The 18279-nt window shown below is 44.1% G+C and overlaps 3 protein-coding genes across 8 annotated transcripts; 1 reads left to right on the plus strand and 2 right to left on the minus strand.

The window, feature by feature from the left end:
• Window positions 1-879: 879 nt before the first annotated feature.
• Window positions 880-3746, plus strand: LOC124328731. 2 transcript variants are annotated; one of them, XM_046787558.1, is made up of 8 exons: window positions 880-1001; window positions 1082-1263; window positions 1340-2117; window positions 2183-2275; window positions 2352-2594; window positions 2654-2915; window positions 2996-3047; window positions 3114-3746. In XM_046787558.1, the coding sequence occupies exons 2-8, from the start codon at window positions 1171-1173 to the stop codon at window positions 3318-3320; spliced, it is 1728 nt and encodes a 575-aa protein (XP_046643514.1). In that variant the 5' UTR covers window positions 880-1001; window positions 1082-1170; the 3' UTR covers window positions 3321-3746. The 2 variants fall into 2 exon arrangements, with proteins under 2 accessions (XP_046643514.1, XP_046643515.1); XM_046787559.1 differs by lacking the exon at window positions 880-1001 and having other exon boundaries at window positions 1008-1263; window positions 1340-1612; window positions 1685-2117.
• On the minus strand, window positions 3381-8870 carry LOC124328741 (iroquois-class homeodomain protein IRX-5-like). 3 transcript variants are annotated; one of them, XM_046787574.1, is made up of 5 exons: window positions 8593-8870; window positions 6419-6744; window positions 5933-6347; window positions 5734-5870; window positions 3381-5654 (listed from the first exon to the last, which is right to left on the minus strand). In XM_046787574.1, exons 1-5 carry the CDS (start codon window positions 8606-8608, stop codon window positions 5286-5288), a joined length of 1263 nt encoding a protein of 420 aa, XP_046643530.1. In that variant the 5' UTR covers window positions 8609-8870; the 3' UTR covers window positions 3381-5285. The 3 variants fall into 3 exon arrangements, with proteins under 3 accessions (XP_046643530.1, XP_046643528.1, XP_046643529.1); XM_046787572.1 differs by lacking the exon at window positions 8593-8870 and adding an exon at window positions 7229-7522; XM_046787573.1 differs by lacking the exon at window positions 8593-8870 and adding an exon at window positions 6887-6923.
• Window positions 8871-12626: 3756 nt separating this feature from the next.
• LOC124328714 (solute carrier family 2, facilitated glucose transporter member 10-like) lies at window positions 12627-18194 on the minus strand. Of its 3 annotated transcripts, XM_046787532.1 has the most exons (5): window positions 17992-18194; window positions 15222-17864; window positions 14780-15116; window positions 13984-14693; window positions 12627-13886 (listed from the first exon to the last, which is right to left on the minus strand). In XM_046787532.1, the coding sequence occupies exons 2-5, from the start codon at window positions 15777-15779 to the stop codon at window positions 13179-13181; spliced, it is 2313 nt and encodes a 770-aa protein (XP_046643488.1). In that variant the 5' UTR covers window positions 15780-17864; window positions 17992-18194; the 3' UTR covers window positions 12627-13178. The 3 variants fall into 3 exon arrangements, with proteins under 3 accessions (XP_046643488.1, XP_046643490.1, XP_046643489.1); XM_046787534.1 differs by having other exon boundaries at window positions 14780-17864; XM_046787533.1 differs by lacking the exon at window positions 17992-18194 and having other exon boundaries at window positions 15222-17964.
• Between the last annotated feature and the right edge of the window lie 85 nt (window positions 18195-18279).

Genomic DNA, 18279 nt, shown 5'->3' on the forward strand with positions numbered 1-18279 from the left:
TAAATAGGATTCGAACCTTTCTACCCAGCAGTCGTAGCTCGAGACGCTAACCACTAAGACAACCGGTTGATATTTGCACTTGAAAATGTTAAATATATATACTATTTTACAGACGAATTATTTTACAAAAGATTAGTATTTCGGTTCATAGAGGGCACCGACAATTGGTGACCAGCCCTGCAATTGGCTGTTAAGAATTTTTACTTTTGCACTAAGCTCCGCCTCTTGTCCGGAAACTGGCTTCATTCGAGATAGCCGATTCCAACAAAAGTTCCCCCACCATACCATGGTGTATTAGTATGGTGGGGGAACTTATGGTTGGAATCGGCTATCTCGGCTGAAGCCAGTGGTCACCAATGATCAGCGCTGCCTGGTGGACAATCGGGAGAACTATGAGCTATAAACGGTTTGAAAATTTTCTAAGTCCGATTGCACTTTGCTTATGTACTTATAAAGCTATAAAATCGTAAAAAATGAGTCAATAACAGTAATTAAGTATTATTTTTCCAGCCTAAATTTTTTCAAAATGAAAAGACAACAAATATGAAAAAGAATAAATGACGTAAATAGGATTCGAACCTTTCTACCCAGCAGTCGTAGCTCGAGACGCTAACCACTAAGACAATCGGTTGATATTTGCACTTGAAAATGTTAAATATATATACTATTTTACAGACGAATTATTTTACAAAAGATTAGTATTTCGGTTCATAGAGGGCACCGACAATTGGTGACCAGCCCTGCAATTGGCTGTTAAGAATTTTTACTTTTGCACTAAGCTCCGCCTCTTGTCCGGAAACTGGCTTCATTCGAGATAGCCGATTCCAACAAAAGTTCCCCCACCATACTAATACACCATGACCATACTAATACACCATGTTCTGACTCACCAGAGCCGCAGAGCGATATCCTGGCACTGCAGGTTTTGCTTGACGGAAAACACTCTCTATCTCCACGGTGTTTTTGTTTTCGTACGTCGGTACTACGCAATAACCTAAAAGGTAAAGAACAAGGAAGATAATCGTCACAACGTTAATACGTTGTGACTCAGTTATCTTAAACATCTATCTCTTGTTTCTAGATAATTTTTTTCCAAACAAAGAAATCCATTATCCTGGTTTGATTTGACTTTTGTGTGGCCATTGCAAATTTCACATATTAAAAGCACCAATGGATTCCACAAAGAACGAAGAGGTAACATTAGAACAATACGAGATGGCGGATGACAGCATTCCCTCATGGGCTATTACATTATTCACAAAGGTAAGTTTGATTTTTCAAATAATCTATTAATATATATAACAGAGAAATCTTAGATTACAACACTTGTATTTTATAGATGAAAACAGAAATATGTGCAGAAGTTCACGCTAAAGTTGCTTACAGTATGAGGATCATGCTTGATCAGTTCCATGAAGATTTGAAATCTTCTCTACGGTCCTTTCATGAGCCAATTACAGCTGATGAGTGTAGTTGCAAAGAGCTAAATAAATGCAGTGAAAAACTAGCTGCTCTTTGTGGATCTCAAAATTTAAAAGCGAAAGAAGAGAAAAAAAAGAGAATGAAAAGAATTCAGCAAGAAATCAAGAAAAGCAACAAATTGCAGAAAAACGTAAGCGAGTCAGACACTGACAACGAGAAAAATATGCTGGAGACTACACCAAATAAACTTATATCTGCTCAGAACTATGAAACACCAAAGGTTGCACCACCTATACCACCCAGAAAATCAAGTCCTTCAAAAATTTTGGTTCAAACAGCAGATTTTTCTGATACCACAGATGTTGCTAATTCAGCTGAAACTACCGATCCTACTTTGTGTAACAAAGAACTACTTGTTCATTTAACAAAATTGTTAAATTTGGACAGGCAGGAACTATTAGATGGACCAGCAGAAACTTCCAATATTGAAGAACAATCACAAGAATTCCAGTTGTGCAGTTCAGAAAAAGATGAAAATTCACAAATGGCCAGTGCTGAAAATTCGCTTGAGCAGAAACTTCAAAATCAAGAAAGTCCTGTCTCCCAAACCAGCGAAGTATTCAGTCCTTCAGATAGCGAGTTCGAAGTCATTTCAATGCCCCCGAACGTCAATCCTGTCTCTGAATATGCTCGATGTAATTAATTTGATATTGCTTCGAAAATTTTCTAAAAATTAAGCTTATTTTTCCGATTTATGCAGTGCCAAGAGACATGTCTCCTTTAATATCAGATTACGATGACAGCAGTAGCAGCAGCGATGACTTTGAAACCGAAACCAAGGTCGAGTTTAAAGGTAATTTCATTTTCAATGTTGTTTTGAGCTGTGCTATTTAGAGAAAATAGTTGATTAATTCTACTTTTTTTTTCAGATTGCAAACAAATGTCAGTTGATAATACCACCATTTCCCAAACAAGTGGCACTCTCTATCCGGCATTGGAGCTTAAAAAAATGTCGCTCTCAATGTCCACAATGACATCATCGACTAACTCGACTGTTTTGGACGGTTACATGTCGTCGTGTTCTACCGAAGGCGCTGTAGCATTGGAACCTGTAGTTGAACCTATCTTAGAGATCGAACGAGAACGAGCCCCGTATTGCGTACCATCAGATGGTTGGTGCAATCTTTACAATTATTTCACCAATCAAGTCTCTTAATTTGTTGGTTTGTAGAGGTCGAAAAAATCAATCGTCAAGAAATAGTACACAGCCAGCCGCTGCCTTCAGAGTTTCTGCGCGATCGCAAGCCATATAGTCACTGTCCAATGGTTGAGTCGGAACAACAGCCACAGAAACAGCAAGAACAGCAGCAGCAGCCACAACAGATTCCAAAAGTTTCTCGACCACCCAAGCATTACCAGCGAGATTCAAATTATCGTGTAGATAATATTCCCGAGTCTCTTTGGGATGAGACCCTTACCGTAGCTGCTCAGACGTATTTGATCTTTATTATTTCTACTATTTCATACGCATTTGAAATTTCCGTATACTTACTTTTTTTTTTTCTTTTTCCAGATATAATGCAGCAAAAACTGCCATTGGAAACTTGGCCGACACTTTCGTTCCTGTATGATTATTATTCATAAATTAAAGTGTGATATGCTAAAGAAAATTAATGTCAATGTTTTTTCAGGGAGTTGCTTCACAAGCTGCCGCGGTCAGCCCGCAGCCCAGAAGTAGTCCAGTCCGAACACAACCGGCCTATCGCATAGAAATGGCTTCCAAAGAACAGAAACTTTTCGAAATGGGTTTCTTGGATCATGGCCTCAATGCTACGCTCTTGATACGCCACAATGGCGACATGGACCGTGTTATCGCCGAATTAATCGAACCTATTTAGTTTACGCTTGCTTACAATCTCTTGAAAACTTTGTACTTTGTCTTACAATTTATGTTTTCCTTTCTTCCTTTTCCATTTGATTCGTGAAGGGTGGTAAAAAGGGGGGGAGATGACAACTTGGGTAATGGAGGGAATCAAGAAGAATGAATTTTATTCTAATTCTTATCTTGCTTAATAGTGTCTATGTTTTTCTACGTACTATATACTACCTTTTCAAATCAAATTATCCGGCAGGGAGTGAAGGGGGTGATTCGTAGTGGCCTAAAAGTCGGTTTGTAAAAGTTGACGTGATTGCCAGGATATTTTGTACCGTCGTTAGCACATAATTTTTACCTTACTATTTTGGCTTAGATTATAATCCATCCATCCTTGGTTTGTGTAATCCGGAAAACTGTGATTCTAAAAATAAAACCGTTATTTCGAAGAGGAGTAAAAAGACGAAACAGTTCCATTGTGTTTCTTTCCGCGTACTAAAAATATATTGACAGATTTTCTCTGGATGCGTCAGTTCCAGGACTATGTTTCTCTTTTTTAAATCTGAGTTGATGCATTTTTTTGCTGAGAGGAGGGCTGGCGGGCAACACACACACGCACACAAAAGGTTATATATAACACGCACTAAACTCAGAATTAATTTTGTTTTTATCCGAGGAGAGGGAGGAGGTGGGGCTGGAGTTTGGCGCAACTGCCATACAAACAGCGAGACAGAGAAAAGGCAACATATCAACGGGAGACGATAGTAGAGGATCGTTTAAGAAGAAGCTGAGAGAGAGATACATGAATACACCAAATAATTTTTTCTCTAGGTGATTAAGGCACACAAGGTAAATTCAACAAATAATAATAATAATAATGAAAAAAAAAAAGTGCGCGCAAAAATTTGGCTTTTTTTTCGGATTCGCTCTCTTCATCCGCTCTACCGGTTTCTCCGAGCCTACACGTATACAAAAGCTCTCTCTCGCTTAGTTTTCTTGAATTTCTTTCTTTCTTTTTTTTCGATTTGAGTTGAGCAAAAGTGTCGCCACAAATCTAATTCCCATCACCCCCCCTCATCCACATTCGTACCAACGCACAAGACATAGGATTTTATGATAACTCCAACGAAATGATAGATTATGTGTCTCGAAAGACAACAAAATGATGGGCCAGCTCGGTGTGTGGTTTTCTCTCTATGAATTTTCTACAGGGACGAAAAAAAAATCTTGTGTAACACAAAAAGAATGGCACTAAATTATGTTTTAAACGACGAATTATTTCTAAGTAACTGCGCATATTTTGTAGAAAGAACGCTCGGACGATATTATCCATTTTTCTTCGGCTGTCAACCAGCCATAAGAATTAACGACCTGAAAGTAACTCTATATACCATTACGCAATTTACTACAACTCAATCTGAGAACCTCAGACGCAAAAAAAGTTCTGTGTTTTAGGTGGGGAAAACTTGGATACTGGAACTCGGGACAGAAAAAAAAATCAAGGACACGGACCGATTGCAGGAGTGGGGAAACACATTTAGGGAGATGGCCTCTCTCGCGACCAGAGGACTTGCTCGAGACTGCGCCTCAAGAGCCGTGCGTGCGATTTGTGCTATTTAAAATAAACTTGTCGACTGAATTCTAAATGCAAAAAGAGATGAAGAAGTAACACGGGGAAATGGTGATTTAAAACATAAAAAAACGAATTTGGACTACTTTTTTTTTAATCCGACGCGAACCGCTCGGTTGGGAAAAATTCAAAATGGCCTTACATGTGCGTCTCTTTTCCTTATTTCTCTGTCGGCGTGTGTGTTATTTCTTTTTCTCTTAATCGAGTTGTACTTATCGGTTGTAGGATGTCGCGACAAATGTCATGGAGACTCGGAACCGGAGAATAGAGCGTTACTTGACTTTTCCATCTGATTTGTTTTCTTCTGATTTTGTACTACTACTGTTGAATGCTGCTCCTAGAATTTCCTTTCTTTTGTTTCTACTTCCACGGCCTACCTCGCTCTCGCTCCATGCGGCTAATGGCCGTATCGACCAGCAAGTAAAGACATTCAAACTTGTCTCTCTCGTCGGGAGGCGTTGGCGGTGGAGTGACGTGGTTGCTGCTGTGAGGAGCGAATTTCAGGTTGCGCGGGTAACAGCGTTGGCAAGGTCCGTAGGTCGGCTCGACATGGACAGGCGTCCAGGTGTCTCGAGAACTTGAAGTGGACGAATCGGCGCAACTTTCGGTTCGAGTGCAAAACTGTTTCTCGTCATCCTCTTCTTCCATCGTCTCTTCGCCGTCATCTCGTTTCTTATTCGACTGTTTCTGCTCTTCACGGAACCAGCGCGATATTTCGCAGAGAGATTCCTGTGACCAACGAAAAACAAATTAGCGGAATGCTTCAAGCCAAACGAAATTTTGAAAATATAGGTGTGTGTGTGTTTACCATTTGAGTTTGAGCTTTTCTGACTACGTAGTTTTCACGGTGTTCCACTTCTTCGTCACCGCAACCACAAGGACAAACAACGGCTGGCGAAGAACAAGGTGTAGGTGACGTTGGATGTATGGTCTGCCCCGATCGTCCTGTTAACAACAACATTTTGTAACGATGAAAACAGACAGGCAATTTAAATGTCGGTATTTACGTTTGGCACTGGCTGTGTGGGACGGGTGGTGATGATGATGATGTGTTTCCAGCTCGGCGTTCTCTACCTCTAATTCGACTCCGAATCCACTGGACGGGTGATCTTCAAAGTAGTCGTGGTCGCCACAGCTCTGTGACTCGGGTGACCAATCGCCACCTGCTCCGCCGCCGCTACTACTCTGACCGACTGAAGCCACACCGTCGCTGCCGTGCTGCTCCCTGCTGTGAGATTCCACTTCCTGTTCGTTTTCGTTCTCCTGCTCCGACCAACTCGACGAGGTCGGCGGTCGCTTAGTTGGACTTCCACCTTGTTTTTTCCCTCGCCGAGAAATGGTATAGCGCTGAGGGTCGTTGCCTTCACGACGGATCAATTCAGGCAAGACTCGTCTCCGAGCGTTAATGAACCAATTACAGACCTGCAATGTGTCAAAAATAAAAAAATCAGTTCAATGGCAGACACACATGTGTTATATAAAAAGAAACTTACTTGGAGCACGGTGAGTCCGGCTTCTTTGGCAAGAATAGCTTTTTCATTATCGCTGGGATAGGCATTGTAGCGATGATCGTAGAGCCATTTCTTGAGCAACCGGACTGACTCTTTAGGAAGATTGCCTCGTCGACGCTTATCAGCAGCTGCCTGTTGCCTGGAACGGTGATGATGGATACTGCCCCGTGAACCAGAGCCGCTGGCTCCCGCTGGCCCAGCTTCGGAAGTCTCTTCGCCCCCAGACATGACAGAATCCATTGCGCCGTAATCTTCGCCGTCCGACGATGAATGTTCCACATCTTCCGTCGAACGGCGTCTCTCTCGATCTAAATTGGATGACAGAAAACAAAAAAAGATTCATAAAATTGCAGATAGGACAGAGCAGCTCTCGAGATGATCAAGTCATAATAACAATAACAAGCACAAGGGAGATAAAAACAAAGATATCCATCTCGCTCGCGTGTACACCTCGTGACGTTACACACGCCATCTGTGATTTGATAAATGAAACCCGGTCGGGGATTGAAGTGGAACCTGTCAAAGTTTTACTGTCTACCTCTGAACCAGAGCTCGGCTATTTTCAGTCGCGAGACCCCCCATCATGGCCCAAAAGCCCAAGCAACTGAAAATGGAAAAGAGCAGAGCGCGCACAAGTAGAGAGAAATTGAGACTGGGAGACGGGGGAAAAAAACGGTAATCAAAACAAGACTTTGTTGGGTTTAATATTTCCCAGGAGCGGAATTTCGTGAGTAAGACAAATATTGGAAAGCGCGCGAGCGCTGGTGTTCCCAGTGCCCCGACTCAAGTCACCGTTATGATTTTCATCCAGCCAACAGCGCCACCTCTTGTTTGACATTTCAGTGCGGAGGGGAAACGTCAGATTGGATGACGATCGCTCAAATTACACTGTCTGTTTGAAGGAAAAACAACACACACACACACACACACAAAGCTGCTGGCCTGCTTCTTCTACTTGAAAGAAAAAAGACGAGCAGTTGCAATATGGAGACGCACGAGAGCGCTTTGGTCGAGGCTCACTGACCGAAATGACGTCACTGACGTTCGGGATCGTCTTCCACACACATCGCTTTTACAACGGCAGCAACTCTCTGCAAGCCCGGGTGCATGTGCCACCACCACCACCATCTTTCGACCTGGACTCGAGCCCAATTCGAGCTCAGAGTAGCACAACCCAAAAATAATTCGACCATTTTCTTACCCACCTCTCATTTTCTTCTCTCTCTCTCTCCCCTTTTGACTTCCAAAACGTCAACCTGTCTTCCACTTCTCTAAATCCCACCAATCCCCCATAGCGGTCTCGGTTATGGGAATCGTGACTGGGCTTAAGAAAATCTTCTCAATTTCAAACCGAACGAGAGTCTGAGAGCGAAATCGAGTAGACTAGTGAAGATGCGCCTCGGGCATTGGAGCAACAACAAAAGCCGTGCAAATCACCAAAGCAAAGAGAAATTTTTTCGAAAGCGAAACACCAACCAACCAGCAGCCATCGTGTACGAAGAAAAAGTTCTTTTAAATTTTTTTTACTATTGGTAGGCAATGACCCACATCACAAGTTGTCTGTTACGTCACGACGAATGTGCTTTTCTCTCTCTCTCTCTCTCTGCCCGCAAACAAAGCAACGCGCCAAGGTCGATCTGTCACTAGAAACTTTTTGGTTTTTTGACAGTTGCAAATGACTGGAATCCTTACGAGCACACACAACGTCGTCGAAATTGCCCCAATGAAAACAAACGTTGGGCTATCGCGCCCCTTTTAAAAGAGAAAAAATAAAATAAAAAAAGGTTTTGACATCGAAAACGTACTACTACAATCTCTCATGGGAGAGAGTTAATGAAACGAGTTCCTGGATATTTGATGGAGGGGGGCCCAACTTGTTTGCAATCCGAAGGCCACGTGTTGTGGCTAAATAGAAACTGGATTTGCCCACCACGATAGGAAAGAAACACACATTTCAACGAGTATTCAATAAAAAGTGACAGATAACTGCTTGATCGAAAGTAGGTCGAAAACATGTCGAAATCGACTGAGCCTAAATTGTCACCACGTGGGCGCCATTGCAAAGAGGCTCACATGCAGTTTTTCGTCACTGAAAAAACGAGGGAACACACACACACACACACTCACTCGGTGGGAGATGGAAAAAAGAGACTTACCGTTGAGCCTGAGCATTCTTGACGTCTGTTTAGACCAATCAGTTAGTAATAATCCTTTTCGCGTTGAATTTCCCCTACCAGTGTTAAAAAACGACGTGCTTTGTGAAGAATAAGACAATATCAACGACACAACGTCATTGGAAAGTGAACAAACGACGGTGACGAGACATTGGAGGCACTTTCAGTCACGTTGGCCATGCGTTTCAAACTGACAAGTCTACACACTCTTCCCTCTAGGGCCCTTCTCCACTCTGCTTTGGCTACCATGAGCATCGGCCATTCCTAAAAGCAACAAGGCCCGCCCCTAGTGGCGCACAACGCTTTGGCGCCCTGTCAAAAGCTCAACGCCATCTAGCGGCAGTCATTTCCGCTATGCAAATGAACCTTACCGTTATTATCAAGTGACCGCGCAACCAACACCGCACACTCACTATCGATCAATCAATGTTGTTGAATCATACAAACACTATTCTCCACGTCAGACGTTGTTCCAGAAAAATTCCCAATAACTATTTTTAGACGGCGAATGTCAAGTTGCTATAGGTGGCGCTGGTTGACTCTCATTAAACGACAGGCCCTTTTTCTTGCCTATTTTCTTTTGTGCAAGCCAAGAGTCGATAAAGAAAGGAGAGAAATAAGATTAACCGTTCGTTTTCCTATCCCAAGTGTCACACACAGGACAGCCTCGAATATGAAAGAAAAAGAAAAACGAGAGAGAGAGAATGGTTCTCTGTTCAAAGTCGACCCGTGGTGATTTTTCCCTTCACATTTGCCTAACCAGTTTTCTTCTTTTTTTTTTCCCCAATTTCTTCTAGTGGTGCCAAAATAAGAGAGGCCTGAAAAATCTATGTTTATCCGCGAGGCCTACTTTCGATTCCGTTAGTTGCCGTGGTTCGCCCATAACCGATTTCCAGCGCCTTCCTACTTATTACTCCCTGGTAGAAGAACGTGAGTTGGATGATGACGTTGCGTTGTTTACGGCTGTCAAACCGTGACAAGTCCTATATAGCTACTACTCTACTACACACACTACTTTCTTTCGAGTAGTTGGTAGTTGCTTATCACCTTGGAAACGAGAGAGGAGCGTCGTCATGAAGAAAGAAAAAAGAACTGATCGATTGAAAAAGGAAATCTTGAAGAGACAGTAAAAAAAAGGCGAACGGGAATTGCGCTACTTGTGTGTGTGTGTGTGTGTGTGTACGGGCTAGAGAGAGAGAAATGAGGTTACTGCGAACGAACAGCATGGGAGCCTTTTTAAATCGCTAGTAGAGTTCTATAGCTACGTCTGTGACGTTGTACATCTTATAGACCGCTATGTTGGAGACTCTTAAAGGCCTCCTTGCCAGATAGGAATTGACCTAGACACGGTGAACGCAATTTCTCCCTGTCGCCGTATAGCCTCTTGTTGCTCGGGTCTGTCCCACTCACGGCTGCGCGCGCGCTCACGCCGAGCGATTCCATTTAAGGCTACCACCAAACCAAAATATCCTTGTGGACAAACTACACAAACAAAAGGGCCCCCCAAACAAAAAAGAAAAAAAAAAGTTGTTGAACGCTGAAAAAGCTGCGATGCGCGTGTGTATATTTAATGCACTCACGGTCGACGGGCATGTGTGCTGGCTTTGATTCCATACGCCCAGTTTATTATAATTATGTGATTGTCCGGCAGCGGTTCTGCGCGGATTGCGCAACAACCTTGTTTCCGCCACCACCACCACCACACTCACGTTCGATATGATCATCTGTCAGCGCGAATTTGGCGCTGGGGTTCGTCCTTTTATTGACGACTTTTACCTGGAACTGGTGGGCGATGCGAGAAGAGAAAAAATGTATTCAATTCAATAGCGTCACACAGCCAGCGCAAATGTCCATCTCTCACATGTTTCTCCGTCTATTGAACCGTAAAGTTTTGATAATGAGGCGCGGCTGACGCACATCGGCGTGAGCGCAGGCGCACCGCACCGCGGACGACACGGCTGCGGATATTTCGAATAGTTGGGTGAAGTCTCTGCCCTCCCCCCCCCCCCCCTCTCGCCTCCCTTTCGAATTTGGCATATGTATATGAGAGCTGGTTATACATTGATTTCGATACCCCCAGTCCCGATGGGAGGCATCACGTGAAAGTTTAGCGCATACTCTACGACTGTAGGATCTTTCGGTTTGCCCAGTAGAAACATAACGGAACGTCGAGGACTTTCTGAAGGAAACCTATTAATAGCTTCGTGAGCGCCGGTATTCGTCGTTTCTTCTTTCGCTTGTTATAATATACTCTTCTTTTTCAAACGAGTATATATACGACGACGGCGGGAGGGAAGGATTTTTCTGGCTCCTAAAAAAAGAAAAAAAAAAAGGAACGGGAGCGAAATACCCGCGTGCAAAGCATATCTGCAGCCAAGCCGACCAGCAGCTTCTTCCTTTTCTTTCGTGTGTGTTTTCCATCCGTCCTTTTTTTCGTTGGTACATTTTACAACAGTTTTCTTTCTCTCTCTTTTGGCATCTGCGCTTAGGCGAGAGAGAACAACTTTCGCTGCGTGACTTGTGGAATGAAAAGGAGGAGACCCTGGACGGAAATATTCTCTTCTGCTGCTCAGGGATGTCAAAGGCGTCACGTGCTCTATGCGACTCACGCGCTTTCCTCTCTCTCTCTCTCTCCCTTGTAAATTTTACCGTTTCTTTCTTTCTCTTTCTTTTCGGGAAAAAAACAAACACACAGGACTTTGGATCCTGTGACTTCTTGACTCTTCCCAAAAAATGTTTTCCGTCCGGCGAAAATGACGGGAGAGATAATAATGTACAAGACACGCGATTCGTCTGTCTCACGAACACCACAGTCAAAATACAAAAAAGAAAAGGGTAACCGAACGCACAAAAAATATTCGGGACAGAGTTTGAATTCAAAATAAAAAAATTGGATAACAAGATGATTAGACGCTGCTATTACCAAAGAGATCGCCCTCTTCCCCCCCCCCAACCCGAGTCTCTTTTGCTGTATACGCACGACACGAATGTCAACAACGGTCTCCTACATAGTAGCGAATTCAGAGTGCGTTGGGATAATTTCTCTCGTTCAGCCGCGCCCTGGTTAGAAAAAGAAAAAAAATAAGATAAAGGGGACTTTTGGGGACTATTAACTTGTGGGTAACGACTCTGACCTTTTTGCGCTGTTCTCATCGTCGCGGGACTGGAATGACAAGGAGAACTTGAAAGTCTGTTTACTATCGGGCCAAAAGGTAAAAAGAAGAAGAAAACAAAAGAGGAACGTAACGTGACTTTGAATGGATGCCCAACAACAAGAAGAAAGAAGAAAAGAGAGTCGAGAGGGGGAGGGGGTTATAACGTTCGCCGAGCATAAATCACGCTCTCTCTACGTCTCTGCTTATTTCTAGTTCTCTCTCGTCGTGGCGAACGTGAGCCAAAGGGCGTCGGGAAGTATAATTAAGTAACCGGCGATCAAGGACGGGCCCCGAAGGATAGGTGGAGCCTATATACTACACCTACACTCTGTGGGCATAAGCTAAACTCATCGTTCGTTATCGCAGAGCTTAGGAAAGTCCCAGGATAGCCAAATGTCCAACAGGAAAAACCCGGGATGGACCTACATTCTCCCACTTTTTTTTTTCGACTTGTGATGATTTCAGTTCGCGGCTTCCGTCAACTTGCAAACACACACGCACACATCAAAAACCACGTAAGGTTATCCATCCTATACCTGATAATGCGCTACGTCGGTGCAGCGAGTCGTCGTTTTTCAAAGGGACACCGGGAAAATCAACGTCATGGAACGCTAAACCGAAAAAAAACGATCGCGGAAAAAATACAAACGAAACAAAACGCAGTTCCGGAACGTCGGTGACACCTAATATTCCAATTGGAGGATTAGATATTTAATTTGTTGACGGATGTGTGAATCAAACTTCTTGGGTTTCCAACTTTCCGAGCCAAATTTCAATGCTGCTGCTACATGGTAAATGCCTCCCTCCTTTCACCAAACGTTTCCAGTCCATGTGAATGGGGGATCGAAGGACACGTTCCAGTATAAAACAAAACATTTCTTTTCTTTTCTTTTTTTTTGCGGTACAATGATCGCAATCACCTCGACCTATTACAAAATGTGACGTCACATTCACAGAGTAGACAGAATCGCCACTAGATAGCAGCACACAACATGGCTAAATCGGAAAATAAAAATACAAAAATTTAAAAAAAGAAATTTGTAAAAAAAAGAAAAGAAATAGAAAGGACATTGGTGGCTATTTGTGAACGAGAGGCACGAAACCACGCACACGAAATAGTTGGCTTGCCCCCCCTGTACGAAATTCCACAGCTCCACGGCATTTAAGCGGCGGAAATGAATCTTGGCGGAGAATAATGACAAGAGAATGAAAGAAAAGAAGAAGAAAAAGAAGTAGTTGGAACGAAAAATTATCTTGAAACAGATCTTGGATACGGTCCCGTGGAGTGAGCAAAAGTTTCCACGATGAAGCGCCATCTTTTAAAAAATTACGTAATTTACCTTATTTGATTTGTTATTGGATGGGAAAACCCAAAATCACAGTTAGCGAGCGATGTGGGGAATGGGCCAATTTTCATGAGATGAGAGTCTCCATAACGACTTCTTGACTATTATTGGCCAGCTGGGAGTAATTGCCGCCGAGTTTCAGCAGCCAGGCGGAGTTATTGAAGCAGGGAAATTGCCGTGCGTGCTGGACCATGCGGCCGGTGAAGGTGGTCGTCTGCAGTTCCTTGGTGATTCGATGAAGCGTCTTGTTTCTCGTCTCGGGAACGGCCAGGAAAATGAACACAATCGACAAGAATGTGAGAACGGCGTAGCCGACAAACACGCCGCCCAGTGACAGGAGCTGGACGGTGCGGAGGAAAGTGGCCGAAATGACTAGATTGACGGCCCAGTTGACTGAAGTCGAAACGGCCATGGCTCGACCCTTGATGGCGGCCGGGAATATCTCGCTCAACAGGAGCCAAGTGACGGGTCCGAAGCTGAACGAGTAGGCCGCCACGTAGGCCATTAACGCAGCTAAGGCCATGTAGCGCAGTGCCGGATTGACGTGGGACGATGAACCGCAATCGTCGGTCAGTGGGGATGTGACGTTCGATGAATAATTCGAAGGCTGGTCGTCCGTGCAGGTGGGTCTCATCGTGTCGCTACCTTGCTGCTGGACAAAGGCGAAGACACTGAGACAAATCAGGCTGGCCGCCATGATGAGTGCGCCCAGTAGCAAGGTTTTCCTCCTGCCCATGCGATCGACCAACAATAATGAAACCACCGTGGCCGCCAACTGAGAAAAGAATGAAATCCAATCAATAAATAAATACACCTGGGCCCGAATCAAACGTAATTAAATGGTGACATGGAATTCCGAAAAAAATGAAAACCTTGACGATTCCAAGGCCGACGGTTGGGAACGTAGCACCGACACTGACCGGATCACGACCGCAAAAACCAACTTGTTGGAAAATGGTTGAAGCGTAGTTGAGAACGTTCGGCTGGCCGGTCAATTGCTGTCCCATTACCAATCCAAAGGCGATTATCATGGAAGCGCGCAAGCCATCGGCGCTGGAACACAAGGACCAGCAACTCTGCGAACGACCGGCCTCCAGCGATAAACGGATGTGGGTCAGCTCTTGTCGGACTTGGTCGGGATTCTTCAATTGACGCAAATTCTTAACGGCAGCCTCGGCCTCTTGATCGCGATGCTTCAACACCAAAAAATGCGGACTGTTGGGCAATTGTATCATGCCAAATAATTGGCCGGCCGCTGGCACGGCGCTCAGGCCAAACATGAACCTCCAGCCATCCGGCCTGTTGATGAATACCAGGCCGACTATGTACGCCACTAGGAATCCGACGGTGATGGCAAGTTCATTCAGCGATACCAGCATACCTCGGTTGTGCGGAGTGGATATTTCTGATATGTAGATGCACTCACTGACTGCTGACAAGGCCACAGCGAAGCCCACAATAAATCTTCCCACCAGCAGCCAGCCATAGCTGGGAGAAAGTGCAAGTAAAATTGCACCTGCTATAAATACTACAGCGTTTAGGATGATGGACATTCTGCTGCCAATTTTATCAATGAAGGAACCTGGGCAACGTAGGAACAAGAGAGAGAATAAAGAGAATTAATTGCAATCCAAGAGGGTCAAACGAAGAATATTATGAAGAGTATACCTCCAACCAGTGATGCAACTAGGGCTCCGACCAACATGAGGCTGACCACCATTTCCTGCTGAAAGCAAGTCAGCGAGAACCCTGCTTTGATTTGAGGCAGGGCAGTTGAAATGATTCCAATGTCGTAGCCAAACAGCAGGCCACCCAAGGCTGCCATAGAGGCCGAACAGAATAGAAATACATTCGAATTCGGCGTGGAGTTTGCCGGCCCATTGTGCGAGAACCGTTGCTGTTGATTGTCGGTCGTTTGTTCGTCGTCGTCGTTCAACAGGCTTTCTTGTCCTCCAGCTGTCAACATCAAAACAGTGCTGGCGTCTTCTTCATTGTCACACATGGTCTAGTTTCGAAAGCAAACAGCCCCCAAGAAAAAGAAAGAAAGAAAAACCAAATAATAAGAAAGTCGACCACGTAAATACTAGGGAGGTCTCGTTTTTATAGATACGCCAATTATGTGTGGCCGTAATCCAGCCGTTGAAGAAAGCCATAAATCGGCATCCGTGATTTCCAAGCAGAAGAAAAACAAGAGACTCGCGTGTTGTCGTGCAAGTCTGCCGCTATCACCGCTAGATGCGGCTAGATGTCCTTGAAAATAAATACTGAACCAAAATAGATTCATTATTACAATCTTTACGATGGGCTGTTGGAAAAAAAAAATCAGAAAAAAAAGAACGAAGCCTCGTGTGCGCCTCACGAAGGTTTCGGCGCCGCTATGGGAAAGCGAAAAATTATCGGAATGCGTAATTGAGCGGGCGATCGAGAGTGGCTGGCGCTCAGGCGATGGCTCTATTGCGTGCCAACGACCTTCGCCCATTCCAAAAGAACTATTTTCGAAAAAAAGAGACACAGAAAAACAACAGTGATCCGAGAATAGAAAAAAAAAAAAAACAACAAAAAACCCGGGCGGGCCTCCCCCACCTGATTGCGCAAAAGTATTCACGAACGCGTTACATGTAAAGCGTAGTGCGGGAGCGGTTGATCGACAATATTCTTGTCTCGCCATTTGCCCTCTCTACTCCACAACCTTTCCACCTGAACTTTAGACACGATGACGTAGATTTGTTTCCCTTTTTACCTGGAAAGAAACGAAAACCAAGTCGCATTTCACATTTGCGGGCGCCTGATTCCTGCCAATTTCACCTGCAACTCCCGAAGATATCGTGTTATTTGAATGACGAGCATCACTTTCCCGAACGCGATTTCTTCAATTGGGTGGTTTAGACGTCGTGATTTTCTCCCGGCCCAGACTCTCGCGTGCAATATTGCTCATGAATTTTCTCCGGCGCCATTTTCAAATGAATTGAGAAATCGGCCAGTCCGGTTCTTTTTTGGCTATTCGGCCCTCTAACCGCTAAACACATGTGTGTCTAGGTAATAACGGATTAGCGGTTGTTGTTTTCCATTCGTTCTAATATCTCTGCGGGCGCGAAAGTTGGCAACTGCCCGCAACTCTTTTCCCCCACCAACACCACCACCTGTGATCTCTCTCTGCTGTTTTTCTTTAACACTCGTCATCGTCCCGCTATTATAAATCGACCCATCAAACTTGTGAATTTCAGCTTGTCTTTCTGTCTGTTGTTTTTCCTTATTCTTTATATTGCCCACCTCCCCACCTCGGTTCTGTCACGAAAAACAATAACGGGCTAATCAATTGCAATCGTGGCCAACGGGGAAATCGCTAAACGGGACCCGATCGCATGGATATCGGTCGTGATTCAACGGACAATCAAATCGTTGATTGCGATTTAAAGACCCAGAGGAGAAAGTTGGACACAGAATGAAAAGAAAAGAAAAACAACCGCCGCCTATATCAAAACAAATTAAGAACGCGTCCATCAATCAATTCGAGTTCGGACGACAGATGAATGTACATAACTTTTAGAAAATAAATTTTCTCCTGTCGACTATTTTTCCATTTTTTCGCACGCCGGGATGAGAGAATTCAGAGGAGATGGAGTCAACCATGCGGCGAGGAGCCATCAGGAGCCGGGAGTCAAAAAATAATTCAAAATGAAAATTTGAACAATTTTCGAATCTTCTTTCCGACCGAGTGAAAGCGTTGATGATGATGAGAAAAAGAAAACGAAAAAATAAGGGGGAAACGGGAGGGTTGTCGGCACTTAAATGGCTCGTTCAAACGTGAATAATCGAGGACAATCAGAGCCCCTGAAAGCGTCGCCAGTCGGGCGGTTCCGTCTTCCGCAGCACCCGGTTTCGTATGGCACGCAGAGAATATACTGGAACTGCGTGATTTACTGTAAATGACGCTCGTAAACGGAGCTGCCGAACGACGGGATGGCGGACAAGGATAAGTGGAATGAGCTCATTCAAGACCGGCAGTGCTGCTGCTGCTGCTCACTGGTAGGTGGTAGTAAATTCACGGCGAATCAGGCGCGACAAACTTTCATTTTTCTTTGACAAAATTTGTTGAGCTACTGAGGAAGAACTCTAAAGACAGTTATATGCACACTAAAGAAGTCTCGTTATTAAGAAAAAAGTAAATTATTCAATTCAAAGAAAAAGGTTCGCAATAATCCAGCGGAGTAATATAATCATTCCTGGAGTGAGACTCTTCTTCTTCTTTTCACTTTTTCTTTCGAGAGTGAAAAGGTGAAGTCGAGTTGAGCATACACATTTCAAAGAATTTAACGATCATCCTTGTGCGCAGGTGTGTATAGTTGACGGGGCTTCAGTCAAGGCGAAAACCTCCTAAGTGAATTAGCTCGTGATGACGACGCTTCAATGACACCCGTCGAGGTGTGTGGGAAAGTGACGGTGGGAGAAAAGGAAAAAAATGAAACAAGAAAAATTAGACAAGACTTGATAACCAATGGAAATCCAAATGAGAGTCTGTGAGCAGAGCCATAACGAGAAATCAAATTGAAAAAAAAAAAAAAAATTGTTTGGTTATTATCAGCTATTTTTTGTTCGTTCGTTTCGTTGGTTCCTTAATAATAATAAATAAGTGCCGTGCTGTGTGGTGCCAGCAGACGACCTCTAGCTCCTGGCTGATGACTCGTTTCGGTACCTCCAGGTGTTATTGTCGCACGTCCTGGGGCGATTGCTGCCTCGTCCTGTTGTTTGTTAACTATTGCGGGAAAAGAGAAGGGGGGGCCGCATGCGGCCGAGGAGCGTGTGGAATGAAACAGAAAAAAAAACAGGGGGAAAAGATATTATATAGGAGCGCCACCCATCAAGCTATATAATAATAATACCTCTTGCCCTGTGGAGTTGCTATATTTACGCTATCTAGCTGCTATATATACTGGCGCTACAGCAGTCGCACCAGTTCCTTTTTTTTTTGTTGGTGTCTTGTGTGAGTGCAGAAGGCTCCGACGATTTTCCTTCCGTTCCGACAATATTTTACAGCTGCTCTTGCGTGTTGTCCGCTCCCTTATTTTTTTCCATCTTCAATCGAAAGATAAGAAAAAATAAAAATAAAGATATAGTCAACCGTCTATCGGATATAACTCAATTATTCACTTTCAATTGACGTGAAAGAG

The sequence above is a fragment of the Daphnia pulicaria genome, chromosome 3 (assembly GCF_021234035.1).
Source record: "Daphnia pulicaria isolate SC F1-1A chromosome 3, SC_F0-13Bv2, whole genome shotgun sequence".
NCBI classification, from domain to species: Eukaryota; Metazoa; Arthropoda; class Branchiopoda; order Diplostraca; family Daphniidae; genus Daphnia; species Daphnia pulicaria.

Coding starts and splice junctions, on each gene's coding strand:
- LOC124328731 (XM_046787558.1), top strand. CDS start 1,171: ATGGATTCCACAAAGAACGAAGAGGTAACATTAGAACAATACGAGATG. Junction 2,595..2,653: donor GTATTGCGTACCATCAGATG/GTTGGTGCAATC, acceptor GTTGGTTTGTAG/AGGTCGAAAAAATCAATCGT. Junction 2,916..2,995: donor CTTACCGTAGCTGCTCAGAC/GTATTTGATCTT, acceptor TTCTTTTTCCAG/ATATAATGCAGCAAAAACTG.
- LOC124328741 (XM_046787572.1), bottom strand. CDS start 7,274: ATGTCAAACAAGAGGTGGCGCTGTTGGCTGGATGAAAATCATAACG. Junction 6,348..6,418: donor CCGGACTCACCGTGCTCCAA/GTAAGTTTCTTT, acceptor GACACATTGCAG/GTCTGTAATTGGTTCATTAA. Junction 5,871..5,932: donor CCACACAGCCAGTGCCAAAC/GTAAATACCGAC, acceptor TGTTGTTAACAG/GACGATCGGGGCAGACCATA.
- LOC124328714 (XM_046787532.1), bottom strand. CDS start 15,779: ATGGCGAGACAAGAATATTGTCGATCAACCGCTCCCGCACTACGCTTT. Junction 15,117..15,221: donor TACGGCCACACATAATTGGC/GTATCTATAAAA, acceptor TTTCGAAACTAG/ACCATGTGTGACAATGAAGA. Junction 14,694..14,779: donor AGTTGCATCACTGGTTGGAG/GTATACTCTTCA, acceptor TACGTTGCCCAG/GTTCCTTCATTGATAAAATT.